This window comes from Suncus etruscus, chromosome 11 (genome assembly GCF_024139225.1).
Source record: "Suncus etruscus isolate mSunEtr1 chromosome 11, mSunEtr1.pri.cur, whole genome shotgun sequence".
NCBI lineage: Eukaryota > Metazoa > Chordata > Mammalia > Eulipotyphla > Soricidae > Suncus > Suncus etruscus.
In genome coordinates, this window is record NC_064858.1 from 105,124,877 (window position 1) to 105,149,271 (window position 24,395).

General features: G+C 45.1%; 1 protein-coding gene across 1 annotated transcript in view; it reads right to left on the reverse strand.

The window, feature by feature from the left end:
- The window catches only part of SLC6A13 (solute carrier family 6 member 13), a 53,973-nt gene that overhangs the window by 24,402 nt on the left and 5,176 nt on the right, over positions 1-24,395 (reverse strand). The window contains exons 3-5 of the mRNA XM_049783215.1: positions 9,500-9,634; positions 5,368-5,508; positions 1,028-1,112 (exon numbers count right to left, since the gene is read on the reverse strand). Coding sequence (XP_049639172.1) covers positions 1,028-1,112; positions 5,368-5,508; positions 9,500-9,634 — 361 coding nt within the window. The remainder of the gene's footprint in view (positions 1-1,027; positions 1,113-5,367; positions 5,509-9,499; positions 9,635-24,395) is intronic.

Genomic DNA, 24,395 nt, shown 5'->3' on the forward strand with positions numbered 1-24,395 from the left:
CAAGCGCTAGCCAAGGAAGGACCGCGGTTCGATCCCCCGGCGTCCCATATGGTCCCCCCAAGCCAGGGGCGATTTCTGAGCACATAGCCAGGAGTAACCCCTGAGCGTCAAACGGGTGTGGCCCAAAAACCAAAAAAAAAAAAAAGAAAGGGGGGAATTTGAGGTAAATTGAGGCCTTGAAATAGTTCCCATTTGTATCAAATATTTCTCATTTGTATCTTAATTATTTTCTGCTGGCCTTGTTTTCTCATTGCCTTTCATCTGGTTTATTCCCCCTCCCCTTGTGGAGGGGCTTGAATTGGATTTCAATAAATGGAAGGCAGGAGAGCTTAGCTAGGGCTGTCGTCTAGGCTTGGGGTTCCATGTGGTGGAGCGATTGGCTTGTGGGTGAACAGCTTGCAGTTTGAATCTTCTTGCCTACTGTAATCTCCGTATCTATATTGATTACTTATTGCAGGGAATTACTACTGAACTAGCTTCTCCTGTCCTCCCTGGATGGGGAGGTATGGGATATCCCTTTCCCTTCTGGGAACTGTAGAATAAGCAAACCTCAACCCAACACCCAAAGAACGTCTCATTACACACGGCTTGGGGAAGCTGAACTCCAGTTTAACCTGGTGGTGCAACCCTCCACATTCTCCCTGCCCACCACCACCAGTGCCACCTTCTAGAAGTTTCGAGATCAGGAAGCTTGTCCTAAGTAAACCACACTGCCTGGGGAGGGGTAAATGAGACAGAGGTTCCTGCAGCTAGAGAGGACAATTAAGTATATGGATGCCCCCAGCAGGTAGCCACTTGGGAAAGGAAGGACAGGCATGGAATGGAAAGAGTTGCAAAGCTCTCATCTCAGAAATCAGTTCTGCCTTCACCTCAAATACAAACACAACAGGAAAAATACCCTCTTAGATAATGAGGGCCCCCCAAGAAGTGAACTAAATACTCTCCTGACTCTCCTTTAGAAGCCAAGCTGTGCCATGCCCGCCTCTACATCCTTCTTGCCCACACGAAGCCCAGAGTGGGGACTCACTCCCAGAACTCGATGACAGGTGAGGTGGCATTCTCTGACGTCCCGTTCAGGGAACCATTGGTCCTCTGGAACTCCACACAATGTTCTGGCCGCGTGCCCCATGGCAGGAAGACAGAAATATGATTAGCCACTGACCTGCTTGAAAGTGGGGTGAAACTGGAGGAGATGGGAAGAGAGGAACCTGAATATGATCTCTTCCCACCATACACCCTCAATGGCCTCAACAAGCTCCTTCGCCCTCCACACCCTCCCCCAGGTGGATCTGACCTCTGCACCCAGGAGCCACTCCTGGTAGAGATGGAAGGGCCATATGTAGTACTGGGAGTCAAACCCAGATCATTCATGTGCATGGCAAGCACCTTACCCACTATGCTTTTGCTCTGGCCCTGGATATACATTCTTTTTGTTTGTTTGTTTTTGGGTCTACTCCTGATGGTGCTCAGGGGTTACCCCTGGCTCTGCACTCAGGAATTACTCCTGGTAGTGCTCAGAGGACCCTATGGAATGCCGGGGAACAAACCCAAACCTGGGGTCAGCCACATGTAAGGCAAATACCCTACCCACTGGGCTATCTCTCTGGTCCCAGGATAGACATTCTTATGAAAACACAACCACATGTTCCCTGAAGATTTGGCTTGCTTTCTGCTTCAGAGTTCAAGCTTCTTTGGGACAGAGAATACTGGTACCCACTTACCAATACAGTGTCTAAGGCAATTGCCTTACAAGTAGTTAACTCTAGTTCAAATCCCTGCCTATCCAAAGAGGCCTCAGGGCACAGTCAGGGTCCTAACCCTTGAGCACAGAGCCAGGAATAGCCTGAAACACCACCAGCTGTGACCCAACCTCCTTATCCCAAAAACCCAAAATAGAGGTCTTTGTTGTTGTTGATTTTTTTTTTGATGGTGAGTGAAGTTATATCTGATAAATGTACCCTAAGTCAAAAACGCTTCCATGCAGTCTAGAGAACAAAGCTAAGTGTGTTAGCAAAGCGAGTTCAGCCTCCCGTCACCTGTTCAGCACTCACATTGGCCTGCCATGAGTTGTCACATGACCACTCATGTGACATTACACTGAGCACAGAGAAAATCCAGAGTAGGTGGGGAGCAAGGATAGCCTATGCATGCTCCCCTCTGCACAGCATCAGGAGAAACACTACTAATATGATTAGCCCAAGAGCATATCAAAAGTCAAAGTTCTTTCCTAGTGCAGGAAGGAATATCCCAAGCAGTGTTCGGGGCCCAGGGTTTGACTGGCAACTGGGCAGGAAGGTTCAATGCTCAGGTCCTGAGATGCTGGGGGCTACCAGGGCTATATCCTGAGGTGCCCCGAGGCTATGTGGCAACAAGGATGGATCTCATGCGTGCAAGGCATGCACCCTGCCCTCTGAGCTACTATCCTGACCCTGAGGAACTTTTCTACTGCACATGTGTCATTTTCACAGCCAAAGTCAAAAGACCATTCATAAGCTAGAGACTAACTGCACACAAATATTTCCAAGGAACCATTCTGTATTAAACTATAACCTTTGTGTATTACCACTAATGTCCTCAAGGGAAGTTATGCAACAATATATAAGAGGGAAGGAAGGGAAAAAGGGAGGGAATAAAATTAGGGAAGGAGGAAGAGAAGGACAGAGAGATGGAGGGAAGAATTTGTGGAGAAAGGAAAAGAATAGGAAGAAGGGAAGGAGGTAGATAGGTGAAGAGAAAAGAATGGAGGAAGGAGGAAAGTAAAGAAGTTGGCAGGGAAGGAGGAAGGAAGGAAAAGTACATATTAAAGAAAATATTACCAGTTTTAAAACTTGATCCATTTGATAAAATAATTTGAAGTTTTTACTTAGAGCCAGCTCTGTACAACGATCAGAGGCTACAAAGACCATGATACCTTTTCTGTCCTCAAGGCCTTGCTAAGCTGGGACAAAAGAGACAAAGAAATAATGGGGCCAGGAGCAGTTCAGGTGCTAAATTGGAGAAGAACCTAAAGGTTTCTGAGTAGTCAGGGAGGTGCCCCCAGTGTTAACTTTTTATTTGAAAAATGAAGACATGAAGCTGGGAGGCAGAGAGGGACACTGGGTTGTCTCGACAGGAAGCAGGTGGTTCGAGAGTCACATGCAAACTTGCTCTTCCCTGACAAGTGAATATGTAGGTTCTGTTCCAGAGAACAGTGTGAGATAAGAACAAAGAGACTATATCTCGGGGCCAGAGAGATAGCATGGAGGTAAGGCATTTGCCTTTCATGCAGAAGGTCAGTGGTTCAAATCCCAGCATCCCATATGGTCCCCGTGCTTGCCAGGGGTGATTTCTGAGCACAGAGCCAAGAGTAACCCCTGAGCGCTGCCGGGTGTGACCCCCCCCAAAAAAAAAGAAAGAAAAAGAAAAAGAGAGAGAGAGAGAGAGACCCATCTTTTCAGGCTCCAAAGATGGGGATCTTCACTAGGGCTGTTCAAAATGGAATAAAAACAAAAATATGAGCCAGAGAGATAGCATGGAGGTACGGCATTTGCCTTGAATGCAGGACAGTGGTTCAAATCCTGGCATCCCATATGGTCCCCTGAGCCAGCTAGGAGCAATTTCTGAGTGTAGAGCCAAGAGGAACCCCTGAATACTGCCGGGGTGACCCAAAAACAAAAACACATATATATGTGTATATATATATATATATATATATATATATATATATATATATATATATATATATATATGTATATGCCATTTGAGTGTTCAAAGACGACTTGTGGTGAGTTGCTCCCAGATCAGACTGAATACTGTCATCCTCACAGAACATTCTTTAGTCAGTGTGACTACAGGTATATTTAACTGCCTTTAGCTTTCAACTCACTCAGGTTCAAGCATTCTGCTGCCATTGGTAGCTCTTGTTGTCTGCATCACTTGTCTTAGAAACCCAGGAGAATGAGCGGAGCAATAGAACAGAGGATGAAGCAGTTACCTTGCATGTGGCTGACCTGAGTTTGATTCCTGAGCCCACCAGGAATACAAAGTCAGAGTCAGGAATAAGCCCTGAGCCCTGCTGGGTGTGAAGCGAAAAACAAACCTGTCCCCCCAAAAAAGGAATCCAGAAGAAAATTAATTGCTATTATCAATTATATTGATGCCATGCAAAATAGCTATTCCCTGCTTAACACAACGTAAGTTATATGAGTTCAAAAGATCTAAAATAGTAGCAAGATGTGAGAAGCACATAATTGAGCAATTAACACATGGGAAACTATGCTTCAACCGAAAATTTAAAAATAACTAAAGTACCTCAAAAGTAGGGAGTATCTCATGCATGACTTCATAATATATGAATTTCTTTAAGAAAGTTCAGGGGTTGAAAGAGTGCCTTGGATTTTGGTTGTTGTTGTTGTTGTTGTTGTTTTATCTGTGGTGTGAGTGTATTCTTGCATATGTATACATATATATTTATATATACATATATGCTACTCTTCTTAAATACCATGATTTACAAAGTTTATAACAATGCAGTTATTTCTGGCATTCAATGTCCCAACACCAACCCCACTACCAGTGTGAAATTCCCTTCACCATTGTTCCCAGATTCCCTCCCACCCCTAAGCCTGCTCCGTTGGCAGGCACAAAGTGCCTTATTTGAGGGGCCGAAGAAATAATACAGTAGTAGAGCATTTGCCTTGCACACAACAGATCTAGGATGGGCATTGGTTCAAATCCCAGCATCCCATATGGTCCCCGAGTCTGCCAGGAGCAATTTCTGAGAGCAGAATCAGGAATAACCCCTGAGCATTGCCAGGTGTGACCCAAAAACCAGATAATAATAATAATAATTTTTAAAATGACTTATTTGATATTGCTTGTTACAAATTCATGGTAATAGAATTTTCGAGAAAAACTTCAGTATGGGGCGAGAGCAATAGCAAGTGGTAGGGCATTTATCTTGCATGCAAAGTGGTACGGCATTTATCTTGCATGCAGTCGACCCAGGACAGACCTGGATTCGATCCCCGGGGTCCCCCGAGCCTGCCAGGAATGATTTCTGAGCACAGTCAGGAGTAATCCCTGAGCACTGTCAGGTTTGTCCCAAAGCCCCCACCATCCTCCAAAAAAAAAGAAAAAGAAAAACTTCAGTAGCAGAATATTCATAAAAATTGTCATATCTTACATGGAAGTCATGATCTGAAGATCTAAGTTGTTTGCTGCAGTTGGACATTCTACATTGTGTTTACTATCTCACTTTTACCTTTGACTTAAGCTCTATCTGGTAGGTCCCAGGCCAGGACCAGTGGCTTGGATGGTAGAGATATGCCTACTTGGGGTTCATGTGGGGTTAATGGCTGGCAACGGGTTCCCTGGAGACCAACTTACCTGTATTCCAGTCGTGGCTGCAGCTTCCCCAGGGAAGGTCAATGGTGAAGCTGCTGAGGAGGTAGAAGAGCGCCCAGGCCAGGACAATGATGTAGTATATGTTGAGGAGAATAACGATGACCTGCGAGGCATAGCCGATGCCTAGTGGGGAGAAAGTGCAGCGAGGGGCTGGGGCCATGCACAGCTTTCTCACATCTAAGCTTCATGCATAGGAGAGAGTTCATGGCCCACATCAGGGCCCTAAAGCCAACCGTGCTGAGCCCAATTCCTGCCTCTTTGCTTTCTGCACAGTGCTCAGAGCTTTTCTTCCTGTTTTTGGCTACAGACATCAGCTCCCCATGTGCTTTCTTTTTTTTTTTTTTTTTTTTTTTTTTTGGTTTTTGGGCCACACCCGGTGACGCTCAGGGGTTACTCCTGGCTATGCGCTCAGAAGTCGCTCCTGGCTTGGGGGACCATATGGGACGCCGGGGGATCGAACCGCGGTCCGTCTCCTAGGCTAGCGCAGGTAAGGCAGGCACCTTACCTCCAGCGCCACCGCCCGGCCCCTCCCCATGTGCTTTCATCTTTGTTAGGCTCTGAATGTTCTGTGATTCAAAGTTATTTTTGAAATGTGCAAGACTAATGCCAAGATTCCAGTAGTTAATGATCCCTGGTATTAGTCTGCTCTGGATCAGATAATAAAAAAATTAAAAAACAAAAAACAAACAAAAAAAAACATGTTAAGAACTGGAATGGGCTGTTCACAGAGGAGAAATGACAGGGGAAAACTATGGTGCAGATGTGCTTGTCCTCATCCAGAGTTGTAGGTATACAAAAGAAAGCAGAAGCGAGGTGCCATTCTGTCGCTCCAAATGACTCAAGTGACTTCCAATTTATCTGATATTAGAGTTCCCTGGGATATTTGTATTTTATTTATTTTTCTTTTGGGGGGGATCACAACTGATGGTGCTCATGATCACTGCTGGGGGACTAAATGAGATACCAGGGATTGAATTTGGACCAACTATGGGCAAAACAAGCAACCTATTCACTGTACTATCTCTTGGACCCCTTTCCTGTAGATATATTTTTGATTCCAAAGTCCAGACTAAACCCCTGCCCACTTCAGTCACAAATTCCAACATTGGGGTACAATTCTCAAGGTGTTTTGAAGTACCCAGATGATTTTGGTATGCATATAAACTTGGAAACTTTGTTTTGGTTTGTTGGGGCCATTCCTGGCATGTTCAATGCTTACTCCTGACTCCACGACCAGGGATCACTCCTGGCAGGGCTCAAGGGACCATATGTGATGCCAGGGATCAAACCAGGTTGACCTGTGCAAGGTAAGTGCCCTACTATCTCTCCAAACTAAAATTTGGGAACTTTCTGATAAAACTTGTTCAAGGTATTGGGGGAGAGAAGCTGACCCATGACTCATTCACTCATTCAATTATTCAGTCAGTGTTTTGCTTGCATGAGACGATGTGGCAAATCAGATCAAAGGGTCTCAGTTTCACTGCCCATTTGATCCACTGATCTTTGGGACAGGGGCTTAAGGTGGGTGGCAGTCTTAAGACATACTCAATTGTTCTCAGGAAACATTCCTAGAGGTGCTCAAGGGACCATATGTGGCACTGGGTGTTGACCCAGAGTCAACTTCATACAAGACAAGTGCCTTATCTTCTATACTATCCCTTCAGAAACATGATTCAGTGATCTTAACCCTGAGAATTAATAACAAAGAAATGATCTCTCCCAAATGAGGAAAAGGTTCTCCAGATATATATATATGTATGTATATATATATATATATATCATACGTATGATATCATATATATAACAGGAAGTTTTTGTACGTAACCGAAACTGTACAAAAAGCTTCAAATAGACAACTGTTATGGAAACCATGGTGGCTCTACTTAATGGAAGTGGATGAGAAGAGATTTCTGGTTAAAAAATAAGGAAAAAAAGAAAATAGCACTGACTGAAACACAGGAAATGTCAATTCCATGAATTGATGATATGCAAACTCTATAAGGATAGAGCAATATCGAACCAGAAAGATTGAGAAGTTGTCAGTGTGTTTGCCTTGCATGCAGTCAACCTGGGTTTGATCCCTGGCACCCCATATGGACCTCTGAGCTCTTCAAGGAGTTATCCCTGAGTACAGAGCCAGGAATAAGTCCTGAGAAAAGTTGGGTGTGGCCTCAAAACAGAGAGAGAGAAAGACAGAGAGAGAGAGAGAGAGAGAGAGAGAGAGAGAGACTAACATAACAACATAAAATCCTCTATCCTATCCTAGAAGCAGCTCCAGAATTCCTCAATGGGTGAAGAGAGTGAGAGACTCTTCATTGCTTATTTGATCCAAGACTATGTGGACGGATCTGTGTGGTGCATGAAAAAGTTCACCTCTGGAGCTGGAGAGATAGTACAGTGAATATGAGCACTTGCCTTGCATGGGATGACCCAAGTTCAATCTCCAGCACCCCATATGATCCCCCAAGCCCCACCAGGAGAGATCCCTGAGCACAGAATCAGGAGTAAGCACTGAGCACTTCAGGGTGTGATCCTAAAACAAAACAAAATTAACAAGTCCATCTCAACAGGTTTTTCTATGGTTTGATTTCCTTATCTAACATCCTCAAAGTGACAAAACCACAGAACTAGTGGTGTCTGCCAGAGGTTAGAGAGAGGGTAACCATGATGATGAAGGAGGGTGCGAGGAAGGTCTTTGTGAGGACTGGACTATCTGTGTTTTGATGCTGTAGTGGTTACACAATCCTATAATGAGTTGAAATTCTGTAGACATACATAAATACAAAAGAAGACACTGCTGAGTCTCCATAAGACCAGTGGAGATTGTGGAAAATATCCAGGTATTTCTCAGGATTTGGTACTAGTCCATGATTCTGTAAGATGTTAACATTGGGGAAAACTGGTCCAAAGGTACATATTTTTGTAATTCTCTTTGACTATGCAATTATTCCCAAATAAAAACCTAATGAAAATCTCACAAGATATTTTACCAAGGGAGAAATACTGAAGTGTCCTAAATTGGGCTGGAGAGATAGTTCCAAAGCAGGAGTACAGGCTTTGACTGTAAAAGGCCTGGGTTTGATCCCTGGCACCATGTGCTTTGAGCACCAACCAGTAATGACCCCCAATCACCAACGCAGGGTTGACTCTGAGCGCTTGCTGGATATAGCTACAAAACAAAACAAAACAGCCTAAATATTGGATAACTATTATATCAAAATGATAAAGGTGTTATAGACATTTTTTTTTTTTTTTTTTTTTTTTTTTTTTTTTTTTTTTTGGTTTTTGGGCCACACCCTGTGACACTCAGGGGTTACTCCTGGCTATGCGCTCAGAAGTTGCTCCTGGCTTCTTGGGGGACCATATGGGACGCCGGGGGATCGAACCGCGGTCCATCCTAGGCTAGCGCAGGCAAGGCAGGCACCTTACCTCCAGCGCCACCGCCCGGCCCCGTTATAGACATTTTTTACTCTTTAAAAATATTTTATTATTGGGGGCTGGAGAGATAGCATGGAGGTAAGGTGTTTGCCTTGCATGCAGAAGAATGGTGGTTCGAACCCTGGCATCCCATATGGTCCCTCGAGCCTGCTAGGGGCGATTTCTGAGGATAGTCAGGAGTAACCCCTGAGCATTGCCAGGTGTGACCCAAAAACCAAATATATATATATGTATATATATAAATATATATATAATTATTATTGGAGCCAGAGTGATAAAACAACTGGTAGGGCGCTTGCCTTGCATGCAGCTGACCCAAATTCAATCCCTCACTTCCTGAGACCTCCAGGAAGAAAGCCCAAGGCAGAGTCAAGGTAATTCCTTAGCCTTCCTGGGTGAGGCCCAAAAATAAACAGACAAAAAGAAAAAAATATTATTATATATGTTTAAATATATAATTACACTCTAATTATTTAAACTCATACCAGACTTCTCTTTCATTTCTCTGTGGACTGTGTGCTTGGCTCAATATTGGCCCCACAGTGGAGGGTTTAATCCCGAGACCCAGAGTCTTGGTTCATTCAGAGCTGCTGTGAAACCATGCAATCATTCCAAAGAAGACACACGACCACTCGTACAGAGAACGGGTACAGAAAATCAGGCGCAGACTACTCACCCTCAAAGATGGGACAGATTTTCCTCCAGGCTGTGACACCTCCCTGGCTGGTGTACTGACCCAGTGCTGTCTCCAAGAGGAAGACTGGAATGCCACAGGTGAAGAGGAAGATGAGGTAGGGGATAAAAAAAGCACCTGTGGGTGAAAAACTCTTATCAGTTACCTGGCATTACACACCACCTTTTCATTTACCACTCATGCTTAATCAGAATCCCAAGATGGGGAAGCTGCAGGATCCAGGATGTCTGTCTAGAAGTCAGGAACCATAGCAGAGGTGGGGCTGTCAAAGTTACTTAGGACCTAACAGGCCTCTTACCTTTGGCCATTAACCACTTTCCATCTCTATCTACCAGAGTTTGCACTGATCAACCATCAATCATTCACTATCTAACTAGATTACACATAACGCGTGGTGTGAATAAGGGATTTAGTTCATTGAATACTAGATATCCACAGTTCACAATTGTTTTATTCTTTTCAAGAAAATAATTGTTCCTTATTTCTTTCATTCTTTCTTTTTCTTTCTCGTTTTTCTTTTTCTCCATTCTTTCCTTTTTCTTTCTTCCTCTTTTTCTTCTTTTCTTCCTTTCTTCCTTCCTTTCTGTCATTCTATCTTCCTTCTTTATTTTTCTTTTCCTTCGTTCAATGATTCATTCTTCTTTCACTCTTTTTCCTCTCTTCCTTCCTTATTTCTGTGATTCATTCTTCTTTCATTCTTTTTTTCTTTCTCTCTCTTTCCTTCCTTCTTACTTCCTTCTTTCTTCTTTCTTTTTTCTTTCTTTTCTGTCTTTTGCCACACCCAATAGTGCTCAGGGTTTTCTCCTGACTGCACTCAGGGATCATTCCTGGAGAGATTCAAGGGACCAGATGGTATAACTGGGATTAAATATGGGTCTACCATATGCAAAGCAAGCATCTTGTCCATTGTACTATCCTTCTGGGTTGGAAATGATTGTTCTTAATGATAGATTATCAGCCAACTGAAATATTTAATAATTGTTTCTGACAGTGTTTGCACACTCAGTGCTGAGACAAGGCAGCAATCACGGAAGCTAGTCATGCTGAAATTTTCTCTACCAAAGGTTATTATCTACTGTCAAGGTAGACAAGAGACCTCCTTCACAAGACAGTATTCCAAGCAAAGAGAAAATGACAAGGTCCAGAAGTTTGTAGAGGACACCCTTTAAGCTTGAGTACAGGTCAGCACATATATGTGAGGAAAACCACCCAAGGTAAGGGAAATAATTGTTCCAAATGATTAAGCAATAATTGAGTTCACACAGGGCTGTGAAGAGTGCATGTCGCCACCTGTCAGACTAAATCAGTTCAAGATTCACAGGACAGAGGATAGAGAAGGCATTCCTCAGGAGCAGAGAGATAATTAGCCTTGATTAAAATCAATTCCATTACTGCCTAATGATTCTTTGTGTGTGGGAGGGGGGAGTCATACCCATTGGCAGCGGCACTCAGGGAATACTCCTGGCTTTGTGCTCAGATATCACTCCTGGCAGATTCGGGGGACCATATGGGATGCCGGGAATCGAACCGAGGTCCTTCCGTGTGCAAGGCAAACGCCCTACCCCTGTGCTATTGCTCCAGCTCTGCCTAATGATTCTTAAAAGCAAAGTCCCCAGTAGCCAGAAGTACAATGCAACAGGTAGGGCACTTGCCTTGTGTGTGGTCCTGAGTCTCACCAGGAATGATCCTTAAGCAGAGCCAGGAGTATGTTCTGAGCGTGGCCAGATATGATCTCCAAGAATCATGCTCTTGATCACAGTGCTCATAAATCTTTCATTGGGGTGCTTTTGGGGGGTTAAGCATCTGGTTGCGATGCTTGCAGATTACGAGGTTCACACACATGCCTGTGCACTGAAAATCACAGGCAGTCTCAGTGCAGAACGTCACAGACAGCAAGGCTGCCCTGTGTTCGGTGCCTGCAGGTAAGTGGTTTGACCACGGAGCTATCCTTTAGGCTCAAGAAATGTACTTTATCAACAACAATGGAATCAAGAGACCCAAACTCTAACGATCTGAACTTTTTTTTTGGGGGGAGGGGGATTTGGGTCACACCTGGCAGAGCTCAGGGGCCGCTCCTGGCTCTATGCTCAGAAATCACTCCTGACAGGCTTGGGGGACCCTATGGGATGCCGGGATTCAAACCACGTCCTTCTGCATGCAAGGCAAACACACTACCTCCGTGCTATCTCTCCGGCCCACAATCTGAACTTTAAATGGGCCTGTTATACTGGCAGGCTGGGGGGCAAAGGGTGGTGGTTGGGATACACTCTGGGAACATGGTGGAGGGAGGTCGACACTGGCGGTGGGATTGGCCCTGATTCATTGATTTATTGTATATCTGAAACCCAACCATGAAGGACTTCATAAACCTCAATAGTTTTAATATAATTAAAATTTTCTGGGACCAGAGAGATAGCATGGAGGTGGGGCATTTGCCTTGCATGCAGAAGGACGGTGGTTCGAATCCTGGCATTCCATACAGTCCCCGGAGCCTGCCAGGAGTGATTTCTGAGCATAGAGCCAGGAGTAGCCCCTGAGCGCTGCCGGGTGTGACCCAAAAACAAAACAAAACAAAAAATTTTTCTAAATGCACTTTAAATATCAATGTATTTATATATCTCTTTTATTTGTTTAAATACTTTTTTTTGTTTGTTTGTTTTTTGTTTTTTGTTTTTGGGCCACACCCGGCGGTGCTCAGGGGTTACTCCTGGCTGTCTGCTCAGAAATAGCTCCTGGCAGGCACGGGGGACCATATGGGACACCGGGATTCGAACCAACCACCTTTGGTCCTGGATCGGCTGCTTGCAAGGCAAACACCGCTGTGCTATCTCTCCGGGCCCTTAAATACTTTTAAACATTTATTTATTTATTTATTTATTTATTTATTTATTTAGGTTTTGGGGCCACACTTGGTGGTGCTCAAGGGTTACTTCTGGCTCTGTGCTTAGAAATTTTTTTGGTAGGCTCGGAGGACCACATGGGATGATGCCAGGAATTGAACCTGGGTTCTTCCCAGGTTGACCACAAGCAAAGCAAATGCCTTACTGCTGTGCTATTGCTCTGGCCCCTATTTGTTTAAATATTAAGATTAAAATAAGTAAATGAGAAATATACCTATGCTAAGACTTGTTTTAAAAAAGCATTAGTGTTTAGGTTAAAAGCAACTTATTAACATTGAAATTAATATAATTTAATCAAATAGCTTCTGAAATGAAAGGGTCAGAGATATATTACAGGAGGTAAGATGGCTTTGTATGCTACTAACCACAGTTTGAACCTCTGGCATTATATATGATCCCTCAAACACTCCTAGGGATTACTCCTGAGCACAGAGCCAAAAATACCAAAATGTGGCCAAAATGAATGAAGGAGAAGAGAGAAAAGAAAGGGAGGAGAGGAAAGAAGTGAGAAGAGGAGAAGAGAGGAAGGAAAGAGAAGAGGGGCGGGAAGGGGAGAGGTGGGGAGAAGTAAAAGGATGGAGAGAAGGAAGGGAAGGGAGGAAGGAAGGAAGGAAGGAAGGAAGGAAGGAAGGAAGGAAGGAAGGAAGGAAGGAAGGAAGGAAGGAAGGAAGGAAGGAAGGAAGGAAGGAAGGAAGGAAGGGAGGGAGGAAGGAAGGAAGGAAGGAAGGAAGGAAGGAAGGAAGGAAGGAAGGAAGGAAGGAAGGAAGGGAGGGAGGGAGGGAGGGAGGGAGGGAGGGAAGGAAGGAAGGAAGGAAGGAAGGAAGGAAGGAAGGAAGGAAGGAAGGAGGGAAGGAAGGAGGGAAGAAAGGAAGAGAAGGAAGGAAGGAAGGAGGGAAGAAAGGAAGAGAAGGAAGGAAGGAAGGAGGGAAGAAGGGAAGAAAGGAAGAGAAGGAAGGAAGAAATGAAAGAAGGAAGGAGGGAAGGAAGAGAAGGAAGGAAGGAAGGAAGGAGGGAAGAAAGGAAGAGAAGGAAGGAAGGAGGGAAGAAGGGAAGAAAGGAAGAGAAGGAAGGAAGAAACAAAAGAAGGAAGGAGGGAAGGAAGAGAAGGAAGGAAGGAAGGAAGGAAGGAAGGAAGGAAGGAAGGAAAAGAAGGAAGGAAGGAAGGAAGGAAGGAAGGAAGGAAGGAAGGAAGGAAGGAAGGAAGGAAGGAAGGAAGGAAGGAAGGAAGGAAGGAAAAGAAGGAAGGAAGGAAGGAAGGAAGGAAGGAAGGAAGGAAGGAAGGAAGGAAGGAAGGAAGGAAGAGAAGGAAGAAAGGAAGGAAGGAAGGAAGGAAGGAAGGAAGGAAGGAAGGAAGGAAGGAAGGAAGGAAGGAAGGAAGGAAGGAAGGAAGGAAGGAAGGAAGGAAAGGACCATTTCAATAAAGGTAGAAAGGTATAAATGTAGAAAGGTATTTAGTCCAAAGCAAGAGCCATTTTGTGGAGAAACTCAGCACATGATGAATAGAAGAGAACTTCCTCAACTTGACAAAGTGCACATATCAAAAAATATATAGTTAATTAAATTGTTCAATCCTTAGATCAAGAGCAAGACAAAAATGGGACCAGAGATGGCTCAGAGGCCTAAGTGTCTGCCTTTCCATTCCTACTACCACCTCCTTATGCCTAAGGTGATCCAGAAGACCTGCCCATTTATGCTCCCATCTCTGGGGTCAGAATATAAATGGATGGCTAAAGAACCAGATTTCCATTTGTTCCTTGGTGCCAAGAGTAATCCTGGCAGCTCTGTTCTCTGTGCTACCTGGTGCAACAATACAGGTATATACAAAGCAACTGAAAAGATGTGTAAGGTCCCAAAGTCATAGTATAGCACTTTTGTTTTACATGTGGCCAACTCTATTTCAAGCCCCCGTACCCATAGAGACCCCTGAGCCCAGCCATGACTGATTCCTGAATTCAAAGCCAGGAGTAAGCCCTGAGCATTTCAATACTTCTCACAAAAATCAAAACCTCTATAAACCAAATATTGTACACTAACATAACATATGTCATTGTATCTCCATTTTGTTTTAATATTCCTTTTTGGTTTGGGGTCACATCTGTTTATGTTTAGGGGTTATTCTTGGTTCTATGCACAGGAATTACTCTTGGCAAAGCTCAGGAACCATATGGGAGGCTGGGGATGGAACCCGAGTCAGTGTCATGGAAGATAGTGCCCTAACTACTGTACTATCACTCTGGCCCCAGTATCTTTACTTAAAAAATTATCACACACCAATTAGAAAAGCTAAAATTAAAAATACTAAGCAAGTATTGGACAGGAAGTGCAAGTGCTGGCTGTCTCCCACACTGCTGGCAGAAATGTAGTATGGTACAACCGAATTTGGAAGAGGTTGGCCATTTCTTAAAAAGTTAAAGTGCAACTACCATGTAATCCAGTCATTCCCTCCAAGGTATTTACCCAAGAGAAACAAAACCTATGTTTATACAAAGATGTGTACACTAAATGTTCTTAGCAGTTTTACCTATAAAGCAAAATTTTGGAATCAACTCAAAAGTCCATCAACAAGAGAATGAATAAACAAATGATGGCATATCCATATCATGGAATCCTTCTCAGCAGTAGGCTAATTGGAATAACAAGGAATGCGCTGACACATGAGAATTATGCATGAGTCTCCAAATAATGATGCAGAAGGGAAGTAGCACGATAAAGAAAAGTCTATATGCTATGCTTCCATTTATATAAAAGCCTAAGAAATGGAAGCTAAGCACAGAAAGGTCTGTGGAAATGAACAATCCCAAGAGTTGACTAGCAGCTGTGTGAATAAAGAAGCTATGCTATATGTACAATGGAAAATTATTCACCCATAAAAAGAAGGTCCTGTGGTTTTGATATGCCTGAAACTCCTATAAATAGCTTTGTAAATCATGATGCCTTGATTTTTAAAAACATTTTAAAAGGAGAACTTTCAGTATTTTGCAGCAATTTGGATGGCTCTTTAGGACTAAGTGAAATAAAACCAGACAAAGACAAATAAATGCTGTTTTCAGGACTATGTGGGAATTGAAGGCATCTACAAATCAGGGAAATAGGGGCCACCGTGATAGCATAGTCTTTGGTAGAACATTTGCCTTGCACATGACCAACATCAGGAGCCGGTGTTGGGTTCAGTTCCCAGAATCCCATATGGTCCCCTGAGCCTCTCAGGACTGATTTCTTACCCCTGAAAGCTTCCGGGTATGGAAATAAACCAAAAATAAATAATTTAAAAATAAAATAAAATCAGGGGAATCAAGAGTGGTGGCTTCGTGGGGCTGAGTGGGAGTGGGGGACTGGGGAGATATTAGCCAAAGCTATAATGTGAGTAACTTGTTTGTTTTAGGGTCACAGCAGGTAGTGCTCAGGACTTACTTCTGACTGCACTCAGGGATCAGGGACCACTCCCAGCAGGGCTCAGGGGACAATCTGGGATGCCAGGAATCAAACCCAGGTTGGCTGTGTGCAAGACAAGAACCTTACCCACTGCATGATTACTCCAGTTCCTAAAACGAATTGCTTCTGGGGATCTAATGAACAGTTGGTTACTACAGGAAACTGCTCTGTACTTGAGCAGACAAGCGAGTAGCTCCTACCTGGCATCATGTCATCATGTGCATCTTACCCCAAATAGATTATATGTCCATCGTAAGACATTACAGGTGGAAATGTGTTTTAAAAGAGCAGATCTGTGATGGCATTACTTTGTACTAGGGGAGAACAACAGAGACCAAAGGTGGAGAAATGGGACAGGAGAAAATTTTTTTGTTTTGTTTTGTTTTGGGGCCACACCCGGCAGCACTCAGGGGTTGCTCCTGGTTCTTCGTGCAGAAATAGCTCCTGGCAAGCTCAGGGGACCATAAGGGATGCTGGGAATAGAACCCAAGTCTGTCCCAGATCAGCCGTGTGCAAAGGAAATGCCCTACTGCTGTGCTATCTCTCTAGCTCCCAACAGGAGAAAATTTGGGAATAAAGATGAATGGGGTGCAGAGCCAGGACTTCCTGCTGGGTATAACACCCCCCAAAAATACAATAAAAAGGGAAAACGAATGCAAAATAAAAACCCAAAGTTCATAGAAAATAGGGTGCTCCAAACCCCCACCATCAGATTTCTGGTCTTAAATCTACACACCCATCATTCAAGCATGAGAGGGGAACTTAGTCGCCACAGAACAAAGACATAAAGAGTAGCCACACTTATTCCCTTAATAGAATTTAATATAATAAAAATATTGAAAGGGGAAAAAAGAGTAGCCCCACTGTAGCCCACTAAGTTCATCCACCTATGAAGACGAGCCACAGAAGTGGCCGCTTTCAGAGCTGGAAATGCTCGCCTGTCTGTCTGTGTGGTTCTTTCCCAATCCACTGAGCCAATGTTTAACTCCTGGGCCGCGCTCAGTGCCTCCCTCTGCCTCTGGGAGTCAAGACCACCTCCCACCGAGGCCAAAGTCCAAGCTCACCAGGCAAAGTCACTGGCCCTAAAAGTCAGAACAGGCTTGGGGGGGTGGGGCTGGAGCGTAAGAGGAACCCAGGTACACACTGAGGAATACCCTGGGCCTCTGCCTCATTCCCCACCCAAGTTCCTCCACTTGTCACTGCCAGTGAAAGGAGCTGTGGCCCGAGAGATGGAGGATGGCTTTCTATGGCCTGCCCCCCTCTTTCCCGTCTGATAGTGTCTTCCCTCAGATTCTAAACTGCCCTGACATGCCCCCCCCATGAGAAGGAGCGAACACAAGACCAACCAAGAAAGGAATCAGCTATTCTATGAGCCCCCTTTTTCAGTCATGAATTTGGGGCTGGTTCAGGGCTCATGCTGATGATGTGGAGTTGCTCATGCTGCTGGAGCCCACCAGGGCTACACCCAATGGTGGTCAGGGCCCATGTCGTACCAGGAATCAAACTCAGGGCCTTGAGCATGTCAGGCAACCACTCCAGTCTTTTGCACTACAAGCCATTCCTGCCCAGCTGATTTTTTTTTGGAAGGTGGATATGTCACACCCAGAAAATATTCAGGGGCTACTCCTAGCTCTGTATTCAAGAAGGACTCTTGCTGGTGCTCAAGGAACCATATGGGAGGCTGGGGATTGAACCTGAGTCAGGTACATGCAAGGAAATGCCTTTCCCTGCGGCACTATCTCTCTAGCTCCCCACCACCCAGATAATTTTTTATGACATAAACTGGTCTTATTTTCATAAGCAGCACAGCAAAGAGCATCTGAGCATACTCTGCAGGAATCCATATGAATCTGACGCTCATTGAACTCCGAATGATTGAGGGAAATGGTAATAAATTTCCATGTGCTGTTGCAAAAATTATTCTCTATAGCAAAGCTATACCACAGCACCTCCCCAGCACTCAAGGTTTGAGAACTCTGCCTTGAAGAGAAGATGCTCCATGGCTGGAGAGGCAGGACAGAGGTCAAGGAGATTGCCTTGCACCAGGCGGATACCTATTCGATTCCCCCACACCTCTTAGGGACTCCTGAGCACTGAATACAGAGCCATGAGTAAGCTATGAGCACTGCTAGTGTGATTCATACCCCCCAAAAATAAAGGGGCACCCCAGCCACGTGCTCCATTGCACTGATGAATCACAGGATTGTTTCCATGAGAACAGAGCCAAGTGGTACTGCTGTACCCACTAGTTTAGCTCCCCCAGAGTCTTGAGCTGGTTCCTACATTATGGCTTCTTCCCCCACAATTCTCCCCTTTTAAGATTCATGATGTATTCCTTCCTTCCTTCCTTTCTTCCTTCCTTCCTTCCTTCCTTCCTTCCTTCCTTCCCTCCTTCCTTTCTTCCTTCCTTCCTTTCTTCTTCGCCATATTTATTTTTCTCTCCTCCTCTTCCTCTCACCCTTCCTTCTTTTCTTCTTTTTTCCCTGCCACCCCCAACTCCTGGTGGGATCAGAGGAACATATGGATTGCCAGGGTTTGAACCCAGGTTGGTCTCATGCAAGGCAAGTGCTTGACTTGCTGTGCTATCTCTCCAGCCCTCCTCTCTCTTTTTGAGATTTTTGGGGCCATACCAGCAGTGTTTGCTCAGGGGTTGCTCCTGATGGTGCTCAAGAGACCATCATTATAGCAAGAGGTATCAAAGATTAAACTCAGGTCTTCGAAGCGCAAAGCAGAAGAGCTACTTCCACCCCAGTAGACACCATACAAACTGTATTTCCGAGCAATTTAATGGTGCGCATTTGGGGGTGGCCTCACATGGAGACTCCAGACTACCCAGGAGTGGAGAGGAACTTAGTCTGCCAACTGCCAGGTCCAGACTGTTGGAGAGGGTCCAGCTGAAGGCCAATGTTCCAACATCTGGGTTTGGGGCTGAAGAGCAGAAGGGACAAGGGTTTGAAGTGGTGGCAGAAAGAAGCCGCTATCCACACACAGGGATTGTCAGCTCAGCTGTGTTCTAGGATTAGCGCCAGCGGAGACTCCAAGTACGATGACATCTGCCCCAGGCGTCAGCAGCCTGGACTGGACTTTGATTGATTCAAATGCTTGGCTAATACCCTGCCCTTGTCTGGGCTGAGATGAGCAGACAAATTATCTGCGCTTCCTCCAGGCAGAGTTGAACCTCACAGCCTATCCTCTCTCCTTCCACCTTCCCCCAAGTCCTGTCATGGGGTGTGTCTCCTCCAGTTTTGGCAAGTTATAGCTGGACAGGCCATGGTGGGAACAAAACAGGACTTTGTGCATTTCTCTCCAGGGAGGTGAAGGAAGTTATGCAGACCATAGCCCTACAGAAGCACATGTTGGACAACATGCTGGACACATGGGTGCACCATTCTGGATATGTGGACCCATCATCTGGACTCACAGAAACCCTGTACTGGACACACAGGGAATCTATACTGGACATACAGTACACTGAGCTAGACACGAGGGAATTCTATACTAGGGTATAGGATATGACCCTATTCTGGTCATGTGAGAAATCTGTGCTGGACACCTGGGAGTACTGGACTGAACACACATGTCCAAATGCCCTGACACACAAGCACACTAGCAAGCTAGTGTGACAAATGAGGACCCAGTGCTGGACATGCGAGCACTCTCCTCAGCTGCTTTGCAAACAGGAGGAAGAGGCGAGGGAGGGAGGAGCCTCAGCCACCAGAGTTTGTTTGCCCAAATAACCTGTTTCCATTCCCTGTTCTCTCCCATTATTGTCAGCCTCCTGATGGGTCTGTGCCCCCTTGCTGACCCTTGCAAGGTCCTGGGGACCTCCACCTCATTCCTCATGCGCCCTGAGCTGTGTGCATCACCAGAAGTCCCTCACCCTCTGCCCTCATCGAACTTTCCACTTGCCTCCCCAGCACTTTGTTTACTTGGTTTTTAATAACTGTTTTTTAATGGCATGTTGTTTTTCTGGTGCCTCCTCTTCCTGTTTCTTTTTTATTTTGGTTTTGAGCTGGGTGTGTTGAGGGATGTATTCTGGTGTACTCTGGACCATGAAGGGATATTACCCGACCACCAGCATCTCATTTAAAATCTATGTTCTCAGTCTTTGGAACTTTTTCTTCAGCCCAGGTGTGTGTGTGTGTGTGTGTGTGTGTGTGTGTGTGTGTGTGTGTGTGTGTGTGTGTGTGTGTGCAGTGCTGAGATCAAACCCAGGGCCTCTATCAAAAAAATGCAAAGATGAACAAAAACTTCTCCAAAGAAGACATATAGATGGCCGACAAGTATAAGAAAAAAAATACTATTTTACAGATGGCCGACAAGTATAAGAAAAAAAATACTATTTTACTTATCAGAAAAATAAAAATTATAATATATCTCAATATGACCTCACACTAGTGAGACTGACGCATATCAAAGAAAACCAAAAAACAGCCAATGTTAGTAGGGATGTATGGAAAAAAGGACCATCATTCAGGAACCAGAGAGAGTACAATGGTTCAGATGGTTGTCTTGCATGTACCTGGCATGTATTTTATCCTCAGCACTTTCAAGTCCTGCTGGAAGTGGTTGCTGAGTGTAGAGTCAGGAACAAGGCCTGAGTTGAGCCAGGTTTGGACCCAAAACTAAACAAACACCCCAAAAAAAGGAATCTTCATTCACTGCTGGGAATGCCAACTAACCCAGCTCCTTTGGAAAACAATATGGGCACTTCTTAAAAACTAGAAATTGAGCTTCATATGACCTAACAATTCTTCTTCTTAGTACCTACCCCGAAGGCCAAAATTAACTATTCAGAAAATACATGGGGCCAGAGTGATAGAGCAGTGGGTAATGCATTTGCCTTGCATGTGGCTGACCCAGGCTCAATCCCCAGCACCACATCTTCCAAAAGTCCCCAAAACCTGCCAGGAATGATCCTTGAGTGCAGAATCAGGAGTAAGCCCTGAGCACTACTAGGTGTGGCCAACAACAATAACAACAACAAAAGGCTAGAAAAGCCCTCTGACCTTCTATGTTCACGTAGTACTATTCATAATAGCCAAAAATCTGGAAATAATGCAACTGCCTGAGAACAGGTGGCATAATAAACAGTGATACATATATAGCATAGAATACTATGCAGCTGTCGAAAAAGACAAAATCATGAGATTTGCTGCCATGGAGATGGAATTGGAGAGTATTGTACTTAGTGGAGTGAGCCAGGAGAGGGACAGAAACAGAGCAATCTCCCTCATGTGTGGTAGATGAAGAGGCATAGGAAAGGAATGACACTGCCTGAAAGCCAAAGAACTGGAGACTGGTCTATAGAAGTGAACCTTGGGCAGGGTGGGATGGGGCAGAGGGCTAGAGGAGAGAAAATTAGAACCATTGTGGCAGAAGGAAGTGGAAACTTGGTGGAAGATGCTGTATTGAGGCATATATAACCCAGGTCTGCTCCCTGGCACCCCCTCTGGTCCTCCAAGCCTACCAGGAATAAGCCCTAAGCACCATCAGGTATCTCTCCAAAACAAAACACAATTTTAAAAAGCCTCAGCTCAACAATCCAAACTTAAACCTTTATTTTCTTTGTTTGTTTGTTTGTTTTTTTGTTTCTTTGATTTTGGGTCACATCCGGCAATGCTCAGGGATTACTCCTGGCTCTATGCTCAGAAATCGCCCCTGGCAGGCACAGGGGACCATATGGGATGCTGGGATTTGAACCACCGTCCTTCTGCATGAAAGGCAAACACCCTACCTCCATGCTATCTCTCCAGCCCCAAACCTTTATTTTCTTTCTAAGCTCACTCCTCTCCCAGACTTCCACATCTCAGTAGACAATAAACTCCTTCCAACCAAAATTCTTACATTACTCGGACTGGGAAACTGGAAGTGATGAGAAATGTGAGGTTCTGCCTCTCTGTTCATTTTCTAGAAGTGGGAGAAATCAGTTTGCCAATAGCCAGGGTCCCAGAAGCTTTAGAGAGAAGCCAAAGTGTCCTGTGTCCTGAAGCCTGGGGACTAGGACTTTGGGTGGCACCAACCATGTAGGGAGAAAGAAGAGAATCCAAGATAATGCCAGAATTTTGGACCTTGTAACTGTTCCCTTTCCCCTGACTCCCCTGAAATCTATACTCCCCTCTGAGCCAACAGCCCTTTCCAACTTCACTAAGACTATGCAGGGTCCCTATTCCGATTTAGCTGTGACCCCCTAATGTGAGTGAAAGGTGAAGTCTCTTAAAGCCTTGCAAAGTTCAGTTCTTGTTCTGTTCTGTCGCAGACTAGCCTCCACCCTTTCCTTGCTCTGGAACTTGCTCTGGAAACGTTTACACTGAAAGGAACCTGGCTACACAGTCTCCCAAGCACTGCTAGTAGCAAGTTCTGAGTACAAAGCTGGGTGCAGGGGCCGGAGAGATAGCACAGTGGTAGGTGTATGCCTTGCAATCAGTCGACCCAGGACAGATGGTGGTTCGAATCCTGGCATTTCATAAGGTCTCCTGAGCCTGCCAAGATCAATTTCTGAGCACAGAGCCAGGAGTAACCCCTGAGCACCACCAGGTTTGACTCAAAACCCCCCTAAAAAAAGTTGGGTGCACTGCTGAGTATGAATCAAAGCCCAAAAAAGTCTCCCACACAAAAAAACAGAGGGATGAAGAGAGAGTACAGAAGTCAAGTACTTGCTTTGAGAGCAGCCACTTCTGACCAACTGGTTCATGCCCATCACCATATATGGTCCTGAGCACTGGCAGTTACTCCTGAGCACAGAGCCTGAAACAACCCCTCAGTACCTTGAGGTATGGATGGAGTAAACCCTCCCTCCAAAAATCTGCAAGGATTCAAAGGGCATCTCACACATACGATCAATTATTTCCTTTGGTTTAGGGCTAGAATAGTACTTTGGAAATTTTTTCATCCATGACATTTCTACTAAACAAATAGCCCCTGGCTTGCCTGACTTCTTGCCCTTACGTGAGCACGCACACACACACACACACACACACACACACACACACACACACGCATACACGCACACACAGCTGTTTAAAAGCTATAGCACCTACATGCTGAAAATACAGTACAGCTAGAACTGTATTTCCTTACACACAGCTCTCTTGAGTTTTAGTCACTACTTTGCAAAAGGCCTCCTGAGCACCACCAGGATTGATTTCTGAGTACTGAGCCCTGAGAAGCACTGGGAATGACCCCCCAAACAGAAACAAAACACAAATAAGGGCATTCAAGAAAGAACCTAGAGAAATACACCCTGGAGTACTACGACATCATTCTCCAGAACTTTTTCAAAACAGTCCTATCTTGGGACCAGAGAGTTAGTACACAGCAAGTAGGGCACTTGCCTTGCATCAACCCACCTAGGTTTGATCCTCGGAATATAGTTCCCCAAGAACTGCCAAGAATGATCCTAGAGCACAGAGCCAGGAATAAGCCCTGAGCACCACCAGGTGTTGTCCCAAAACATAACAAAAATAAATAAAACCAGACCTGTCCTCCTTGGGAATGGAAGTCCATATCTGAACACCAGGGACTGAAATAAAATCACTCACCCAGGAGGAAAGGAACCAACCCACTTAAACTATCTTTATTCTCTTCACCCTCATTTTCCCCAGTGAAGGGTCTCATCCCAGAGGTGAATCATTTCCTTTGACAATGAAACAAGGTTGGTTTGAGCACTGAAAACACACAACCAGAAAAACACACAACCGTCTCGACTTCTCTAAGACATGCAACACTGCAGCCAGTGCAAGGAAACCTCCCACTGGTGGCCCTGGCTGAAAGGTCTTTGCAATCCTCTGAGTCAGAGGCTTAATGGCAGGTTCTGGGTGGAGCTGGGAAAGCCCCACAGTCACCTCTTACCTCCACCTTTCACCAGCACCCAAGTGACAAAGTGACAAAGAGAGGCCAGGGGCCTCTCTGCAGCTTGGAACTCAATTTTTAGCCTATACAAAGAGCCTCCACAAAGAGCAGAGTCAGTTCAGCCCACTGGAGGGCCTGTGTAGCAGAGGTAGGGGACACTAACCCACTTGCCTCTTGGGGTCATTCCTGCTCATTTCCCATAGAGAATTACCCAATTCCACAGAGGCTCGGAGAAAGCTGCCCACCTCCTAATCTTCAGCCATGTGAGGTGCTAAGCTGGTTACCAGGTTCCAGACGAGTTCTGATGCCCAGCTTAGCCCCCCTTCCAGACACCTCCACCCCCTGTTCTATAGGAAGGCTTCCCAAGGGCAATTCTTAAGCCAGCCTTGGGGGTGGAAAGAACTATCAGAAGTGGGACAATGTCCTTCCGTCCTTCACAAGATGTGGGAGCCAGGTCCTGCCGTTGCAGGCTGCCCTTCAACACTGCTGGGGGAGAAAATCCCCTTAACCTCTTTCCACCCCTTTGGAAAAAATCCAGTGAACTTTTAGTTCAGGGTCAATCTTTAGTCGCTGCAAACCCCAAAGACACATCTCTGCGGGTTCTGAGCATTCTGTGTTCCCTTCCATCTCTACTCTGTGCTTTGTGTCTTCTCTCCAGACTGGAGCTAGATGTTTCTGGAGGTTCCAACTCCCCT